This window comes from Anarhichas minor, unplaced genomic scaffold (assembly GCF_050575085.1).
Source record: "Anarhichas minor isolate MPS153535 unplaced genomic scaffold, ASM5057508v1 ptg000030l, whole genome shotgun sequence".
Taxonomy (NCBI): Eukaryota; Metazoa; Chordata; class Actinopteri; order Perciformes; family Anarhichadidae; genus Anarhichas; species Anarhichas minor.
This window is the reverse complement of record NW_027466476.1, coordinates 2,948,722-2,968,298: the sequence shown is the minus strand read 5'-3', so window position 1 is coordinate 2,968,298 and position 19,577 is coordinate 2,948,722. Positions and strand designations below refer to the sequence as shown.

The following is a 19,577-nucleotide window of genomic DNA, read 5'->3' as shown; positions in this document are numbered from 1 at the left end:
GACTGTCATTTATGTTTCAAATCACTGTGCATTTTCTTGAATAATGAACATAGTTAATAAAGAGTATCTACATATATAATGCATGTATTAATGGAGTTATGATTTATACGTGATATTGGTCATTATAATGATGCAAACCCTTTTGTTACTTTCACTTTATATTATTCAGTTTGGTGGCGCTGAGCTTCTAAAGAGTCTTTGACCTGCTTTTACAAATATGTAAAAAATAATTTCATCATGGTTTATTCATTGGAAATTGGAAAAATTACAATGTTATATCGGAGATGAAAACTGTCCGGTGTCAAGCTGCTCGCGTCTTCTTCACTGACCATAAATCAGTCTAGATCAGATTAGAGGGGAATTGAGCAGGATCCACCTGATCTCAGGTCGGTGGGAAGTCTGCTTGCTTACTGCTCGCGACAACCCCCCGTCTGTTTTCTTGTCTCGCGCGAAGCCGCGAAGTTTCCGGTGTTGTGTATGTTCCTGGAAACATGGCGGCCAGCTTCCGCGGCCGTCCTATCCGAAGTCTTCGGATGCGAGGTGAGCATGAAAAACTCGACACGGTGGTGTCTGTAATCGTGGCACATTACAAAAATACACGTTCTCGTGCACGTGATGACCCCGGTGTGAGCCCTCACCGTGTCCCCGGTGTGTGTGTTTTTTTTACAGGTCGAAATGACAGCGGAGAGGAGAACGTACCGCTGGATCTGACCAGAGGTAACGTGAAGCTTCATCACATCACCCTCAAAGAGATTATTGCTCAAAATGGATGAGGGGCTCCTCTGCAAACACTAGCCCTATTACGTGGAAATGCAGTTAGTCCGTGCAGTTGTCCTGTCACTGCTGTGGTCATTTCGGTTTTCTCTTTCTGTTTCGTGTAATAACAATGCGGTATCATAACAGGCAGCGGGCTAACTAACTAGCTGATTTAGCGTTAGCTAGCTTGCAACGGCTAACCAGCCATGACGACGCTTTGTTGTTTTGATTGGCGTGAGTAGCCTGTTATTTAGCCAAGGTGCTGTAGTCATGCATCGGTCATCTGCTGGCTGTGTGATACATTTGGTTACAAGGCTGTGAGATGAGTCGCATTTAGTCAGCGCAGGGTTTTTTTTTTTTTGGTCAGAGTGACTTCTACAGCAGCAGCACATACAGCAGTTTGTTTACATGGAGCAGCGGTCTGTAGAACTCAGACACCGGCTGGTTTTTATGATGTAACCGTGTAAACCAGAGGATATTTTGCACCCGAAATTGCAGATAAATGCAACACCAAAAAAAAAAATGTTACGGCCAATACGGATGGGCTCAATCTGTGAGCTGTTTCATCATGGGTTTGAAACATAACTGTGTGAAGGATGCTGGTCAACCTCAATGCTTCATTTCAGCTCAACTCATTGTGTGCGTTTGTGTGTAAAACATTATGGTGGTTTGTCACAAGCGTTTTTGTACGATCCCAAAGCTCTGTCTGTGTGCAAGGATTCAAGACCATGAAGCCCAAAATGTCCAGGCAACGTCCAGGTTGACTGTTGTATCTTGCATACACACTCACAGGGGACACACACTCAAACTAGCCCAAATTCATTTGAAAGAGAATTGCAGGTATTGATAGATTTCACATCGCTGCCCTGACATCAAATGCACCTCTGGTTACCTCTTATTGGTTTAAAATCCTTTTCAATGTTTGTTTAATTTCTTCAAATCTAATATCACAGAGTCTTCGGTTTAGTAATTTTCTCTTATCAATAAATGAAAATGTGTACATTTTTGTAGTTTGCAGTAGCCTCATATTTTAAAGGTTTTAATTGTTCTTTTCGTGTGTTTAAGTTATGGCTTTGACTGATGACTAATACTGATAGCTATTACTATTATTTGAAAGATTGAAACTAAATTTGGCTTATCCTCTGGTGAACTATGTTGCTGAGGAGAAAACGCATCTAAAAAAAACATCTGTCCAATGTGGTGATTTATTATTACAGAAGCACACATACGGTAATCGGTAAACAAAAAAAGACTTGCTTTTACTGCCTAGACCTTGTTTTGACTGTACACACTAAATATGTTCGACCAGATAAACAACTTCCTTCCTGCAACATGTTAATTACGGTTCATCGACCGATATTATGGCAGTATGGCTAAATGCTTGTCTTAGTTACATTGTATTTCCTTTTTCTTTCTCCGGCAGAACCATCTGAAAATTTCCGCGAAATCCTTCAAAATGTGGCCAAACCACATGGAGTCAGTAACATGCGAAAATTGGGCCACCTGAACAACTTCATAAAGGTAATGCTGTCAAGTTATGCTGTTTTATTTGTTACTCTGGGCAGAAGTTGACAACACTGAGAATGAGTTATCTACCAAAACCAACACCCCGTTGAAGCTGTGGATACAAACATGCAGCTTTTTCAAGAAGATGGACTCTCTGTTCTCACATCTGTGAAGACTAGCTGTGCTCTCCCCTCCTCTGTAGTGTCACCACTAACCTCTCCTTGATCCTCTCCACTTGGGTGTTGCTGCCAGCAGGCCTAGCTGTGCCTGTCACTGTGATGCTGACAGTGAGTGTAACCGGAGCTCTAGGGATGGGAAAGCTCTCTGACCTTATGTGCATCACGAGCAACACTTTGACTTTGAAACTTGGGATTTCTAATCTTAACGTTCTTATGAACCTCAGAAGCTCTCATTTCTAAAACGTCTGTTTTTCCCAATCGGTCGGTTTCAATGTGAGCGCTTTGTGCACGGATGATAAACGGTCAGTCCTGTCTTAGTTTTGCACTGCAGTGTTGATGGGCAAAGCAAAGATTCCCCGGTACATATGGTGCGATGTGCATCCAAATTTATCACAAGTCAATGAAAGCAACGTGTGTGTGTGCAGGTGAACTGAAATATAAAACAAGTGATCATGGACAGTAGGAGGCATCGAAGCCATTTACTCCATCCTCAGTTCCTGCCCAGACGTTGCTGATTTCAGCTGAGCGACCTGCCGCTTTTAACCAAGTCGTCTGTCATGGACATATTTTGACCATTCGTTGGAAGCTGTGCAGCCAATAAGTGCTGGCCTCCAGAAAACTGCAGCTGCCACTGTAGCAGGATGAAGGCTGAGTGTGGGCCTAACTCTCTTGTTTACAACTAACAGGAGGGTAATAGCCATGACGTGTGAGTGTGTGTGTGAGTGAGAGAGCCCCGTGCCTCTGATTCTTTATAAGGGTTCCAGGACTGCAAGGGTGACCTACTGTGATGGAGTAGCGCTGACTTGTTGGGAGAGCTAGGGTGCCTCAGGGTGCAGATTAAAAAAAAAAGGTGGCAGCTCCAAAATGGCAGCATCCTTTGCCGAAGGAGCTCATTGCTTTGCGCATATAATGAGTTTCAGACTGTGCCGTTAGCTTTGGTCTGCTGGTTGACACTGACTGTCGCTGAAGGCTTATTGTTTCTAAAATGAACGGCTTTTGTGTGCATGGAATTTGAATCTTGTTTACACGAGCTGTGTGTGGGCTCCGTTAATGACGGAGGAGCTGTGGTGAGGAACATTCTAAAAGTGGCAGTTTCTGCTTTCCACTGCTAAGCCTCATAGGGTACAGAAAGCAGGAACTAATAGGCTACAGGCAGAATAATACAACAGAACCTATTTCTTACTTTCTGTTATCACCGTCTATTTTCATATACAGTGCAAGTGCACTCATAAACAACAAGCTGACTCCCACTACTGGACCTGTGAACGTGTTGCCCCAACGCTTTTGTGATTATAACCTCCATCTACCACCAGTGAAAGCATAACATTACCTACTCCAAACGAGTCTGCACTTAACAGACGAGTGGACAAATATAACAAACACACCGGCATGGCCCCTGCAGAACTCGGCCGGATAGTGTTGTACTGTTTGTTAGGTTAGATTGTCTGTTAGTTTGATGCTTTTTTTTGACTCAAACATTGTAAAACACCGAGCTTTGCCGCTGAAGGATGGTGTCATTTTAGAGTTGCTGAACTCTCTTATAAACACCTTGAGTGGCTGTAGTGCTACCACAATATCCTTGACCAAAGCCGTGTCAATTCCTTGTATGAATCAACTAATGTATGTTTTGTTCGGTCTCTGTGTTACAGCTGCTATGCAGCATTAGCCACCGTGAGGAAAACTTCGGGTTTACATACGAAGAAATCATCATTTGGTAAGTGACCAGTAGTCACTAATTGTACACCAAGTACTTTTTATCGACATGCTCGTCTAAGTGTTTGATTTTGAACCTCTAGTCTGCGACTAGCTCTACTGAATGAGGCTAAGGAAGTGCGTGCTGCAGGGCTGCGGGCGCTCCGCTACCTCATTAGAGACACCACCGTGCTGCAGAAGGTCCTCAGACTACAGGTGGACTATTTGATAGCAAGGTGAGATCCTGCTCTGGAAACATTTCATTCTTTTCTCCTGCTTGCCGGCTGTAGTAACAAGAAAAAGTCATGACTAATTAAGCCTGTGTGCTTGTTTAGATGTATTGACATCCAGCAGAGCAATGAGGGGGAGAGGACTCAGGCTCTGAGATTAGTCCGAAAGGTAAGCTCATATGTATTTATGTTTTTATTCTTTATTCCATACCTTCAATGCCTTTCTCCAATTGATTCAGTCACTGTCGTAATGCTAAAGAAAGATGCCCTCAGTGCTCAGCCTTAGTGCCACCAGAAAGATCATTGGGTTTAGCAGCAGTGTCAGTGTGTGGACAGTTTGCACAAGGTTGCAGACACAGTTATTTATAGCCCTTTCTGTAGTTTACTGTAAACTCTCTTCTCTCTCTCACACACACACACACACACACACACACAGAGAGAGTCAGGGTCTGGTTTCAGAAAAGGACTATTGGCAATCCATGCAGTGAAACAACCCCCCCGTTGATTCCATGACACATAGCCTCTTATGAAATACATTTCTCTTATCACATTTTTTTTTCTTAGAATGCAAAAGTATCTTCATTTTCTAGTAGTCCTAGAAAAACTGGCAACGCAAAAGCTATTTTTCTGCCTCTGTTTGGACTTGTTTAATGACTCTCGTCTTCCTCCTCTCCCTGCCTCTGTAGATTATCACTGTCAATGCGATGCTGTTCCCTTCCTCTGTTGCAAACTCTCTAATCGCCGTGGGCACCGATGGACTACAGGAGAGAGACCGCATGGTCCGCGCGGCCATCGCCATCGTATGTGAGCTGGGTGAGTTTCTGGCCCTTTGAGACGGAAACACACAACGCCGATGTAAACGAAGCATTCATTCTGCACACACTTTGTGAGGGAAGTCACGACTTCAGTGGACAGAAATACCTCGTGAAAATACCTAGTTTGATACAAAAACGTGAAAAGCCACTAATATGTCTTTGTCGCTGACTGTGTAGCTCTGAAGAACCCAGAGGTGGTGGCCAAACGTGGAGGCCTCAGCACCATCCTGAAGAGTGTGATTGACTGTCAGCTGAGTCGCATCAACGAAGCTCTGATCACCACCATCCTCCATCTACTCAACCACCCACGCACCCGTCAGTACGTGCGTGTTGACGTCGAACTGGAGGTACACACACACACACACACACACATATATGAGTTCTGGGGAAGCTGCTGTTTCTAAATGAGCCAGTGTGCTGGGAGTCATTCCGGTCAGGATTAGCCGCCGCAGGTTGCCCGTCTCTTTCCCATGGAGCTTACAGTAATCAGTTACAGCAGTTCTCTAAAGCCTCGTGGTCTGTAAACAGACACCTGGGACAGAAGCATTTCATCACCTCATTCATACTATCCACACGGATGTCATATGAGATCTGAGGCAGGTTCATAATCACTGCAAGATGTTTCGTGGGGGGTATTTTAGGAATGCTTGCCCTTAATGTTCAAGAACTAATGAAGTCTGTTGTGTTTGGCACTCATTCCTCTCTTGTCTGTGTTCGGCCCTCCAGCAAATCCTCGCGCCTTTCACAGATTTTCACTACCGTCACAACGCAGACACGGCTGAAGGACAGCTCAAGTGAGTGTGTGAAGAATGTCACTGTTACGCTAGAAACAAAAAGATGGTCGTCTGATGTGACCCTTGTTATCAGGACTGCTTGACTTCAGCATGACTTGCCCGAGGATGTGAAGCTGGCTAAATCACGATAATCTCTTAAATCACTCTGGAAAATTAGCTTTTATATAAAAAGACCTTTTTGTGATTCTCCCTGACGTCCTTCAGTGTTTTTCTTACGTGGTGTAGTTTGATCCCTTCCTTTGTGGTGTCGTGTTTTTAATGTGTTTGTGTGCGTTTTCCTGTTCACAGGGAGGACAGAGAGGCCCGTTTCTTGTCGAGTAGAATGGCCATAGTGGCAGCCTTTCGCTCCTGGTCTGGTAAGGACTTGGATGTAGTAATAAATGTAGTTATTTGTAAATAGATTGACTTTTACTTTACTTTACTTTCTGTCTCTTTCTTTCTCAGGGATTATCAACCTATGCAAGGCTGGAAATTCTGGAATCCAATCTTTAATTGGCTTACTTTGCATACCAAATATGGAAGTTAGGGTGAGTATTAAAACACTAAAATGCTTTCCCCTCGAACACAGACTGGCCAATCACAGCGTAGCAACGGCTAGTCTCCTCTGGGAGACGTTCACCTTCATCTGCCAGAAATCTCCTTCGGTTTAGGCAGCAAACCAACTTGGTTAGATCCTGGTTTGGGTTAAAATGAACCCTCTCTGTGGTCTGAGCTCCATAGACTCTCATGCAGTCGTATCAGATTTTCTTCATTTTCAGGCTGGATTTGTGGATTTTGAGCTCGTCATGGTTAAACTTTGTGTGTTAGTGATACTCGTTACCCAGAGAGGTTGGAAGGAGATACACCTTCCTGAAACGTAACGTTTCTACATAAAGACCTGTGGAGCTCACATGAGCAGAGTACGTTAGCACTGACAGTAAACTGAATGCCTACACTTGCTTTTGCTTTTTAATGATTGTAACAGTGAATAAAGACCTACCCGGCTTAACAGGAACAGTGTTGTTCTGCCTCGCCAGCTGATGTGCTGGTTCACTCTTACACTGTGATCTGTCGGCTTTAGCTTCTATATTTATCTTTTTGCTGCTGAATCACGTTTTGCTGGATTTATCCATAAACGCATAGTAACGTTAGTGCTGATAGCTTGACGGAGTAGCAGTGGGGGGCGGGGCTTAGCTAGGGCTCAATGGATCGGTAACTTGCCTGTAGAGATTTTGCCTCAACTGTCTACATTTTGCTGCTTTACTGTTACGTTCACACTCATTTCTATGGTCAACAGCCTGAACTCCTCCACGACATCTATTACAGCATATTAACTTTGTTTTTTAACATGGAGTACTTAAAAAAAAAAAGGCTTTTGCCTGTTTTTGGGCCGAGTCTGGTTGGAGTATCAGAGCACAGAGTGAGATACATACGTGTACTCGAAGGCAGCCTTGGCACAGGTTTTACATTATCACTCTGTTTCCTGTGGCTTCAGGGCAAGATTACGGCTGCTCTCTAGTAATTTGAGTCTTGCACGACACAGCCCCAACATTGAGATATTAGAAGTGCTCTTTTGAGCGCTCGCAGATGTAGTTTGTGCCGAGTCAAGTGTGTGTCTGATTGCTCCAATTTCGTTTCCCTGCAGAAAGGCTTGCTGGAGGTGTTATATGAGATATTCAGGCTCCCTGTGCCCATCGTAACTCAAGACTTCACGGAAGCTCTTCTAAGTGTTGGTGAGAGAAACACCTTTTGTATCTTCAGAATTCTTTTTTTATACTTCCTCCCAGCATCTTGTTCCTAGTAATTTGGGTGTTTTAACATGCAGTACTTTATTTATATGTAACTGCAGTTTGACTTTGTGGCCTTGTATGATCATGAGCATACTGCAAAGTGTTATTCTAAAATGCTTTGGTACTATTTCAACCCAAACAAGTCCATGCTTCAGACACACAGAGTAAGCTCATCTTTGCTCTGGTCTTCCTCAGACCCCGCCAGGTTCCAGGACACCTGGAGACTCTCTGATGGGTTTCTTGCTGCTGAGGCCAAAGTCATCCTGCCCCATCGAGCCCGCTCTAGGTGGGAGATGATATGAGAGAATAGAAGTTGCAAATAATATGACAAAACGGCTAGTTCAGTGTTTATATGAGCCACGGAGTTATTCTTTTCCTGTTTGCGTCATTAGGCCTGATCTGATGGACAACTACCTGGCATTTGTTCTTTCTGCCTTCATCTCCAGCGGGCTGTTAGAGGTGAGCTGACGCAGTGTGTCTTCTTTAGACCGTTGCACCATAGGGCTGATATATCAAATATTCAGCTTGAATGTTTTTTAGGGGTATCGCACATCATGGCCTCTCTGATTGTATTGTGTTAAAGTTTCACACCATGTTGCTATTAAACTATATCCTTCTCTCTGTCGTCACCATAGGGTATTGTTGAAGTTGTGACCAGCAGCGATGATCAGCTCGCTATAAGAGCCACTATCCTCTTGGGAGAACTTCTACACATGGTGATATTAAAATGCAAAATGCATCTCCAACACTTTTATGTTGAAAAGCTGAGAAAGTATTGTTTGCCACAATGAAATCTAGAGAACAAACTAAAGCTTGTGCTTGTCTGTCACAGCTACGACTGAGTTATTGTGATTCTAATGAGAAATGCGTCCCCTCTTTTTCCTCCACCTGCCCTTCTCTTGTTTAGGCAAACACCATCCTTCCCCATTCTCACAGTCACCACCTGCACTGCCTTCCCACCCTCATCAACTTGGCAGCCTCCTTTGATATCGCACAGCAGAAACGACTGTAAGTACAATCAGAATTGCATGTGTGCGTCTGTCTCTCCTAAATAAAAAAGTGATTATTCTCAGTCCTCCCCAATCTATTTATGAGAACTACAGTACATATTTGTCTCTGAACGTCCTCTCTCTCATGAAGGTAAACAGAATGGCTCTTGTAACAGTGAACACAGTACAGAAGTGATCTATTAACATAACGTATGTTAACATTTTTCAACCTAACTTCTGAAAAATCCAAACATTCCCCCGTGTATGTTATCGTTACAGTCGGGCAAGCACAGCAGTCAACAATCTGAAGTGTTTCCATGAGAAGAAGAAGAAAGGGTTGAAACCACACAGTCTTTACCTGGACCACATCATCCGCAAGTCTGTGTCTTCCCATAACCGCAGAGAGTCCCACTCGCGTGTCCACAGGGACATCTATGCCATAAAGGTAAACATGAACATGCTTTTTCCGGATTCTACCCTCTGTGTCTCAGCAGCATGTTGAAGTAGTTTAAAAGAACACATTTGGGAAACATGCTTATTTTCCATCTAATGTATCTTCAGTACGAAGGTCTGGTTTGTGTTTAGTTTAGCGTGGCACAAACACTGAAAAGTGAGAAGAAGCCAGCTTCCATCACAGATTAAAAAAGAAATACCTCGCTTCTCTTGTCTTATTTACAGGTTTTCAGTGTTTGTTCTAAACATGCTGTTTGGCACAATGTAAAGCAGATGTTTTAAAGAAATGAATAAAAATGGTGCAAAGCTATCAGAGCTGCATTATTCTTAGTGCTTCTTGATATCTTTACATCTTTATATTCCCCTTTTTTACTTATCAAATCCCTGTTTTCTGTGTTTGTGTTCAGGACACAGAGGAAGCGCTGATGATGAACCTTAGAGACAGTCACATTCTCAACCACAAGCAGAACCTGGAGTGGAACTGGTTGCTCATTGCCACCATCCTTAAGGTGAGGATGATGTCAAGGAGCACCACAGACTCTGTCGTGTATTTATTTTCCTCTTCAATGTTTAGAAGTTGTGTTTTTTTTCTCTCCTAGTGGCCACATGTAAACCTCAGGAACAACAAAGATGAACATATGCACAAGTAAGACTCCTTCACATATCATCAAAACCCAGTGCAGCATTTAAAATACTTTGACGTATTTTACTGACCTCTTATTTTAAATACCTTTTATTTTGTGTGATGCAGGTTTGTGCGAAGGCTGCTGTACTTTTATAAGCCCAGTAGTAAATTGTACGCAGGGCTGGCGTTGGATCACCCAAAGGCCAGACAACTCACTGTGGTTGGCTGTCAGTTTATCGAGTTCCTCATGGAGTCAGACGAGGTTAGAGAAGTGTGCATGTACACGGAAAAACACACGTACCGGTTTCACCTTTTGTCTTTCTCTAACTTGGCTCTCCTGTCGACCCTTTCTGTCCCCTTCCTCCCGCTGTCACCAGGATGGCCAGGGTTACCTGGAGGACGTGGTGAGGGACATGGTGTCATGGCTGTCCTCATCCTCAGGGCTGAAGCCTGAGCGCTGTCTGCAGAGTAACGGTCTGCTCACCACACTCAGCCAACACTACTTCCTCTTCCTGGGGACACTCTCTGCACACCCGCAGGGAGTCAAACTGCTGGAGAAATGTGGCCTGTTTCAGTGGTACGTGTACAGACATACTGTAGAATGTGAGGATTTCAGAAATGGTTGTTCGAGAAATTGACGAATTCTATTGAGGTTCTGCCGACAACTCCTTTGTTTTTCTGTTTTTTGCAGCCTGCTGAATCTGTGCTGTGTGAAGAACCAGGATGCTGTCCTGAAACTCGCTGTATCCACACTGGACTACAGCAGAGACGGTCTGGCCAGAGTGATCCTCTCCAAGATCCTCACTGCTGCTACTGATGTAAGAAAGCCACACCAGCAAGAGGGCGTCTCATACAACCACAACAAATAAATACGTATAAAGCAGGACATGTTCACAAGTATTCAATCACCCCAGATTGTGAAAATTATAGAGTTGTTGGATACAAAATGATGCACTCTTCGCTGCATTGTTCCACCCACAAGATCTGCATCCTGATGTCCCCTCTTTCTCCCACAATGGCTCAGGCGTGCAGGTTGTATGCCACCAAACACCTCCGTGTGCTGCTGCGTGCGAACGTGGAGTTCTTCAGCAGCTGGGGCATGGAGCTGCTGGTCACACAGCTTCACGACCACAGCAAGGCTGTGTCCATGGAGGCCCTGGACATATTGGACGAGGCCTGCGAGGACAAGGTGACTGCCTGAAGTACTGTTGAGTACTGTCAGTACAGTTTGTCAGATTAGGATGCATTACTCCCTCTCTTGAGCAGTAAAAAAGAACACTAACTTTTACTTGAAAAGTGTTAATGGATATATTAATTTGAATGTGTTGAAATGCAAATAGTTTGAGTGGACGGTGTTTGTCTCACAGTGGCCGTGTGTCCACCCTTCCTGTTGTCTAACTCGGTATGTCGTGCTGCTTCACAGGCCAACCTCCACGCTCTAATCCAGCTGAAACCAGCTCTGTCCCACCTGGGCGACAAGGGCCTCCTGCTGCTCCTCAGGTGGGTGTTTACAGCAGCGCTGCTTATCAGAAGTAGCTGAGAGTAAATCATTTCAGTCCTTGTATGTAGTACAAAAGCCTTCTTGAATACACTGTTTCTGCTGTTTAGGTTCCTGTCCATTCCCAAAGGTTTCTCCTACCTCAATGAGAGAGGTTACGTCAGCAAACAGCTGGACAAATGGCAGAAGGTATTATCAGGACATTGGCATACAGCACAAAAAGAAATTCCCATTTAATTTGGCTGCTATATTATACTAAGACTACACTTCAATAGAGGCTTCTGTTTTACTTTTTGATTGCAGGAATACAACCTTAAGTACGTGGACCTGATAGAGGAGCAGCTCAACGAAGCACTAACAACCTACCGCAAACCTGTCGATGGAGACAACTACGTCCGACGCAGCAACCAAAGGTCAGAAGCTGGAGTGTGTCATCACCTGGCGACGGGTCACAGGATACGCCGAGTGTGAGTGTGTGCCTAATTTCTCTGGTTGTTTCTCCAGGTTACAAAGACCAAATGTCTATCTCCCCGTGCACTTGTATGGTCAGCTGGTCCACGATAAGACGGGCTGTCATCTATTGGAGGCACAGGTAACTGCTTCAGGCTATTTGTTGGCTTTCAAATCTTTCATTTTCTACATTCGCTGTCTGGGGAGCGGTGGGTTCTGCAGATTTAGCGGCCTTTCTTCCTAACGTCTGCCTTTATCCCCGCCTGTCTCCAGAGTGTGGTTCCTGACCTCAGCTACACGGTTCGCTCCCCGATGCTGGACACCTGGGAGGGCATCAAACAGCTGAAGGCTGCTCTCTGGGCTCTGGTCAGCATCACCTGCTATCAATTTATGTCACCTCAGCTACTCTGTCCCGATAACAATAATAGTTACAAAGACATGGCTTTGGTTGATTTGGGTTTTTTCTCCCATGCAGGGCAACATTGGCTCTTCAAACTGGGGACTGAATCTCCTGCAGGAGGAGAATGTCATTCCTGACATCCTCACATTGGCTCAGCACTGCGACGTGCTGTCAGTACGAGGGTAGGCTGATCATTTCACAGTAAACTCAAAATATCTATATATAAACTGTCTGGAGTAAAATGCAAAAAATAGAAATGAGCTGCTTATGAACGCCCCCAAAGGCATTGAGGCATTTAAAAATATATCTGCATTGTTTGATTTTTGAAAAAGATCTCTATTTTTTAAAATACTCTGGTCTCTCAGTCTGCCAAAACTATTGAGATGAGGATTCTGACTCCAGCTGCCCCTCAGAAATTTTACAGAAGCAGGATGTTTATCTTTTATTCCGCTACATTGGATTAGTCATGTAAAACATCTTAGTCGCGGAACATCTACAGCACAAACCAAGCAATGACACATATTTCTGAAAATATGTAATGGGTCAACGGAACTCAATTGTACATTTCGTGTGTTTACTAACTGTCCTCTCTCATCCACAGGACGTGTGTTTATGTGCTGGGTGTCATCTCCAAGACCCGGCAGGGTTGTGAGGTGCTGAAGCAGTATGGTTGGGATTCAGTCAGACACAGTCGCAGGACGCTGTGGCCTGTCACTCCAGAAGAGGTCGACACACCGCTGACCTCTGAACTCTCCTCAGTACCGAGCACGCTCAGTCTGAACTCTGAATCCACCAGCTCGCGCCACAACAGCGAGAGCGAGTCTCAACCAAGTGCGTAGGACGTACTTTGTCTGTGCTTTATTGCCACTGTTTGTAGACAGACACTATCATAGTAATCAGGTGTCTTTGAGGTACCCTGGGTATTATGATAGACGTTCTTATGCTGCTATTGTCTTCTTAATTCACTCCTTGTGCTCTCAGACATGTACATCCTGGACGATGACAAGTGTGATTTTCTGGACCAGTCAGACGAGCCCAATTTCTATCTCCACTCCAAACCAGTCAAGGACCGCAGCCCCTTCACCATCCTGGCCTCCACGCGCTTTGTTCGCACTCGCTTCCTCAACTCCCTGTCCCTCCCCAGCAAGAAGCTGCGCTCCACCAGCGACCCCAAGACCCCAGCAGGCTCTCGCACACCTACTGAACTCAAGACGGGGAGTATGAGGCGGAACAGGACAGTGACGGAGCCCTCCGTCTACAGCCCAAACCAGGGGGACGTCTTCACCCCTGTGTTTAATGGCAGAGGAATGCCAAAGAGTCCCACGGTCAGCCTGGAGACATCCTTTGTTGGGATCAGGGGGGGCTCCGAGGAGCAGCTTGTGGAGGGCAGGCTGGCCAGGGGAGGAGGCTCAGGCCTTGGACTAAGTGGTCTAGCAGGGCACGGGGCCGTGGAGCACCCCAGCGGGGAGAGGGAGCAGAGCAGCCGAGAGCGTCTGGCAGGAGATGGGGGCTCCTCGTCTAGCGGAGGCAATGTGGGAGGGGGCGTAGGAGGCGGCGGAGGTACTCAGTTTAAAAGCCGCAGCCAGAGCTTTAACACGGACACCACAACCAGCGGCATCAGCTCCATGAGCTCCAGTCCCTCCAGGGAGACGGTGGGAAACCCCGAGAATCCAGAACCCGAACCCGACTCCTCCGACTGCGTGAGCCTCAACACAGTGGTGTCAGCCAAGACTGTCAAAACGCTCTCTTCTCTCACCCCCCAGGCTCAGACCAACCACATGTCCACGTCTAAGTCCTCAACTGTCTCTCTGGTACCGCCTGGCTCCTCACACACTCTACCCCGACGAGCTCAGTCCCTCAAGTCTCCTTCAGTGACCACCATCAAGAGCCTAGCGGACTGCAGCTTCATGTACACCAGCCCACGGGATGCGCTGGGCTACGCTACGCTGAAGAGGCTGCAGCAGCAGAGGATACACCCGTCTCTGTCTCACAGCGAAGCTTTGACTTCACCAGCCAAAGACGTGCTGTTCACCGACGCCATCACTATGAAGACCGGCAGCCTGGACTCCAGATTAACGCCTCGCAGGTAAGTCAGCCATCGCTACAATGTGACAGAAAGCATCTGTATTTATTTTGTTTTTGAATATGTTTGTCGTCACATGAATGAAAAGACGTGAATTAAGTCGTTTTAGAGACAAACTCTAAACATGACTCTATTTTTGCTGCTGTAGCTCAAGCAGCTCTGTGCCTAGGGTAGCGTTTGACTTCTGTCTACGGTGGCAATGACAGGTGTGAGTGTGTTTCTTTTGCACCTTCTGTGTCTGTCAGGATATCAGACAGGAGGGGTACCTGTCCAGACCCCAGCGTCTTAAGTCCGTACCGCAGGCTGTCCAGAACACTTGCACCGCGGTGGGTGGACCGACCCAGTGTCCTCAGTAGAGATGTAGCTTCTAGCACAGATCCAGACAAAGACGTCCTCGCTCTAGCTCTATGCCTGCAGTTGTGTTCCCATTGCTTTGACTCCTGCAGTCCTGTAGTGTGAATAAGCCACGTGTAGACGGTCAGTAGCTGATTGTTCCCTCCTCCTAGAGCTGCGACCCTTCCTAGAGGTAGAGATCATGGTAGAAATAGGTGACATGATATTGTGTTTGTTCTGATTTTAAGTGTTTAATTGTCACTCATCCATGTTTAAACAAAGGTGGCTGAAGGCAGGACCAACATATGTGTAAACGTAGTGTGAGGAGAGCTCTACCTCTGACACTAAAGTGTCAAAGTGGAAGGACATCAGCTCTTAACTCTCACTGTGTATTAAACTCTCTCTTCACATTCCCCGTGAAGCATTTGACCCATTATAGTTATTTGATAATAACTTTAAATTTCCGGTGATAGATTAACAGTCTTGCACAGCATTTAAATCTCATTCTATAGAAATGATGAGAGGAAAAATGTATCAATTAAGGTGGAGTCAGCGATTCTGGAGAGAGATTGTTGATATTTGAATTTAACACCCAAATAAATATAAAATATTGACCCTCCCTCTCGCTCCCACTGCCTTTCTCTTCGTACATCCACGGCCTTTCCCCCGTCCTGTCCTGTGCACAAGTACAAAGCTCCCTGTTGCTGATTGGCTGGAATAGTTTTGTGTTGCTTTGTCCAAGCAACTTTGTCTGTTTCCCTTTTCCAGGGCCAAAGCTGTGTACCAACACCAAATCTTTTTTTTACACAATTTGACAAAAAGTGTGTTGGATTAGAATCCCCGACTGCACCTTTAATCGCTTAATTCATTTCTTAATTAATCTATTGATTTTTTCTTCGATGAAAGGGAAGAAAATTGTGTATCACAATTTCCCAAATCTTCTGGTTTAAATTGTCTGTTTCGCCTCGCAGGTAAGTCAGCCATCGCTGAAGATGTGAATGAAGTCATTTTTGCTGCTGTAGCTCAAGCAGCTCTGTGCCTAGGGTAGCGTTTGACTTCCGTCTTCCTTGGCAATGACGGGTGTGAGTGTGTTTCTTTTGCACCTTCTGTGTCTGTCAGGATATCAGACAGGAGGGGTACCTGTCCAGACCCCAGCGTCTTAAGTCCGTACCGCAGGCTGTCCAGAACACTTGCACCGCGGTGGGTGGACCGACCCAGTGTCCTCAGTAGAGATGTAGCTTCTAGCACAGATCCAGACAAAGACGTCCTCGCTCTAGCTCTATGCCTGCAGTTGTGTTCCCATTGCTTTGACTCCTGCAGTCCTGTAGTGTGAATAAGCCACGTGTAGACGGTCAGCAGCTGGTTTTTCCCTCCTCTAGGTATTTTTCATGTGTAGCTTTAACTTTCTAATCCTTGCTTTAGTGTATTCAAAGCTGTGCCTCTAGGTACTTGACATTGCATTAAGACTGATATCACACTGTGGGTTTACCTGAAGCTGCTGGCCTGGTAGCTTGCTGCAGTGGTTCAGGCTTTAGAGCCCGTCGTGATCCCAACTTCCTTCTAACTTTCTGTTCACTAAGTCTGTCTCTCTGCTTTTATCCAACACTTTTTTTCACTTATTCCTCATGATCCTTTTTCTGTCCCAGTCTCTCTCCCCGGATCCTCTCACGTACCTCTCCTCTTGCCCTCCCTAGGTTTCTGAAGGCTCTTAGCTTTGCCTCTCTGGATAAAGAGGATCTACTAAGTCCCATCAACCAAAGCACTCTACACCGCTGCTCCTCAGTGCGCTCCATGGTTTCTAGCGCCACCTACGGGTGTAACGACGACTATGTTGGCCTAGCGCTGCCCATGGACATCAACGACATGTTCCACATCAGAGAATCGGCTTACTTTCAGCAGAGGGTCAGCCCGCCGTCGGAAGAGCGGAAACGCTTCCTCTTTGGCGATGGAGACGGTGAGTTCAACTTTATGCCTGATTTTAAACATTTTAATTAAAACAGATGGTTGTGTTTGTGCTCACCCTGGTTTTCCCCCTCTGTAGGTGATCGCCCTGCTCTACCATCACTGAAGCAACAGTTTAGTATCACTGAGCTGATTGTGTGCCGAGGTGATACCCAGAACCACACGGTGGGTTCAGAGGAGACGGGGCTGCAGGAACACACTGAAGAAAACTGCCTCTACTGTGTAGGAGCCAGCGTACTCGGATACCCCACACAGCCACAGATCAACAGCACACACCCTCGGACGGGTGAGCGACACACACACACACACTCATTCATTCACATGGTCATACTTTAAACTCTGTGCAGAATATAACAAATTATGTTTTGTGTTTTTTTTTTTTGTGTCAGACTTTGTCGACTTCCCATCATGGGGAGGGCAGAGCGGCCATCGTCTGGAGGTGATGCCTCAGTCCAAGTTCTCCGGGGTGTCGGGCTGCAGCGACGCTGCTGTGTCACAGGGCTCAATCTGTAGCACGCCCACGCCTAATGATATTGTTATAGGTAAGACCACGAGTAACTACAACCTGCAGGGGTGTGAGGTCCATGTTTTACACAACAACAAAAAACATGTCGCATTTGTAAAATGACTTTTTGTTCCTTTATCGGGTCAGTGAAGCTGTTGTAGTGTGTGTTTTGATTCTATCAATATATAATTAGTTCCATAACAAAATAAACCAAAAAAGGATTTTCTGCGTGGCACTGCTTTATATTGTGTTCATTGTGGTGAATATTGAATGTTTGTAGGCAGCAAGGCGATATCAGAAGACGGCCCCGCCTCCCGGGTCTTGCTGAGGAAGGAGGTGCTCCGCCTCATCATCAACCTCAGCTCCTCTGTAGGAACCAAAGGCCACGAAACAGGACTACTGACGTAAAGCTCCCCCTCCTCTTTATTCTCTGTACATTTTTTGAGATTCATGTTCAATTGCAGAACAATAGAAGTTGTTTTTTAACTTGTTCTTTCCTGCAGCATAAAGGAGAAGTTTCCCAACGCGTTTGACGACATCTGCTTGTACTCCGAGGTTTCCCACCTCTTAGCCCACTGTATGTTTCGCCTGACGTCAAGACGTTTCATACAGGAACTCTTCCAGGATGTGCAATTCATGCCTGTAAGACATTATACCCCAGTTCTTCTGCGTTTTGTCAGACTCTACATCTTTGTGTTTGCCTTCCCATGTATTATATTCCTATTTCATTTTTTTTTAAGATGTATGAGGAAGCAGAGGCAATCCTGACGAAGCTACCAAAACCTGTTGAAGAAGATGGTGACCCTCCTGCAGAATCCTGATCATCCTCTCCCTTGTGTTCCCTGCACAGCCTCGGACCTGCCACCCTACATACATGGAAGAAAAAAAACGACCGATTAGTATATAAGTTATAAGGTTGGGGAGGCGTCTGGCATGTTTCTGTTGCTCAAAACAGAGAACCATAGCCGAGGAAGAGGAAGAGGTGGTCATTGCTCGCCTTTGTTGGAAACGGAGGATGTCGATATCTGTAAACAAAATTTAACCCGACACGCCTAATGCTGTTTAAGACTTTTTTTTTAACAGGAAAAAGGGGGAGCAGTTTAACCAAATACTGTTTTCAGATTGGTTGGCAATCTTGAGCAACACTCAATAATACATCCACATAATGCTAAAGGACAAGCGGGATCATTAACACAAAGACTCACGTGTTTAAAAGAAGTAAAAAAGAAAAAGAAAAAATTCTATCAACATTTGATCTCTTTCCAGAGGTGGTGTGTGTGTTTTTCTGTAATGAAATGAATAAGGCATGTTGTTGTGTCTACCCAGTGATTCCTCGGACCCCCGCGTTCTTTTTTCCTTATGAAACAACACACTACAGAAGGGGTCCTGCTGTTTTTAAAACTTATCCGGAGCCTCCCTGGTTCATATCCCACCCCGACTTGTGATCTGTTCTAGCCAGATATGTGCTTTTGCTTCTCTTGCCTAAACACTTCCTACAACCTGTAGCCTCTCGTCCGCACAGACAGCCAATTACTTTTCTATTTCTTATATCTCAGACAATCAAACATCACTAGTATTGTATTTTCTAAAGCACTATATATGCCACCCCAACACAGTACATGAGGAGAATAGCATGTAATTCCAAGCTAGTTTATGCCATCCTTTACTTGCCGAGGACCTTTAATGTTTTTCTTCAGCCATTGCATTACTGGTAAGCTTCTCAGAAGGTGGGTTGATCTTTTGGAAAGATGCTCAGTTGTACAAGTTGTCTGTAGAATGATTCATTACAGATTTAGTACCAAACTCTGCTCACGGACGTCTGCAAAACCTGCATAAGCCCAGCAGCTACCCCAACTCTGTCCCTTCTTACCTCTGTGCTTCACTTCCACTGCATGTGCAACAAGCATGGCAAAGTTGTAATGTCACCTTAACGTGTTTCTTGCTTGTAAAACTTAAAAAGATAAATAAGTAGGTTGCCATTAAATGATGCCATTACATTGTAGGAATATAATTCCCCCTGAATCTGTTTCCACAATGCAATATCACTGTCTGTCATTGGCTGAGATGGAGGGGGGGGGGGGTCGTGATGATGACTAAAGGATTTGTAAAAGGTTTCCAGGGAAGCGGGGGGATCTCTGTTTCCATTGGCTTGTTTTTGCTATAATGCTGCTACACAAATGGACTCGTAGAGAGATGATTCATAGATCAGCTGAGTAATGTCAGATCCGATCTATTTATTATATGTCTGTACCATAGAGTGAGCTCAACCAGAGAAGAAAAAAAGTTATTTATATTTTTTCCTCAAGACTGTATTATAATTTAAACTTTGTTTTTATTCTTTTTTTTTTTTTTTTTGCCTGAATTGTGGTTTCCCTTGTATAATGTGTACGGTATGTTTCTGGGGGGCATTGATGACCTAAAGAAACATACAATCCTATCAAAGGGATGCATTGTTAATAAAACAAAATTTGAAATACCCAAAACGTTTGACACTTTCCTCATTTATCTTTATTTTTCATTTGTAAGTCATATCTGAAT

The 19,577-nt window shown here is 45.0% G+C and overlaps 1 protein-coding gene across 3 annotated transcripts; it reads left to right on the top strand.

The window, feature by feature from the left end:
* The first annotated feature begins 451 nt into the window (after positions 1-451).
* On the top strand, positions 452-19,522 carry LOC142964155 (rapamycin-insensitive companion of mTOR-like). 3 transcript variants are annotated; one of them, XM_076104348.1, is made up of 39 exons: positions 452-540; positions 670-717; positions 2,180-2,277; positions 4,091-4,155; positions 4,238-4,369; positions 4,469-4,532; positions 5,050-5,176; positions 5,356-5,525; positions 5,905-5,972; positions 6,261-6,328; positions 6,417-6,499; positions 7,597-7,684; positions 7,937-8,027; positions 8,134-8,200; positions 8,377-8,457; positions 8,649-8,749; positions 9,010-9,175; positions 9,591-9,692; positions 9,783-9,829; positions 9,935-10,070; positions 10,186-10,385; positions 10,500-10,626; positions 10,833-10,997; positions 11,232-11,308; positions 11,417-11,495; positions 11,610-11,719; positions 11,811-11,898; positions 12,030-12,122; positions 12,232-12,338; positions 12,758-12,987; positions 13,138-14,242; positions 14,485-14,565; positions 15,692-15,772; positions 16,267-16,526; positions 16,614-16,820; positions 16,924-17,076; positions 17,320-17,443; positions 17,543-17,681; positions 17,780-19,522. In XM_076104348.1, the coding sequence occupies exons 1-39, from the start codon at positions 492-494 to the stop codon at positions 17,858-17,860; spliced, it is 5,358 nt and encodes a 1,785-aa protein (XP_075960463.1). In that variant the 5' UTR covers positions 452-491; the 3' UTR covers positions 17,861-19,522. The 3 variants fall into 3 exon arrangements, with proteins under 3 accessions (XP_075960463.1, XP_075960464.1, XP_075960466.1); XM_076104351.1 differs by lacking the exons at positions 452-540; positions 670-717 and adding an exon at positions 2,465-2,549 and having other exon boundaries at positions 2,188-2,277; XM_076104349.1 differs by lacking the exons at positions 14,485-14,565; positions 15,692-15,772.
* The last annotated feature ends 55 nt before the right edge of the window (positions 19,523-19,577 follow it).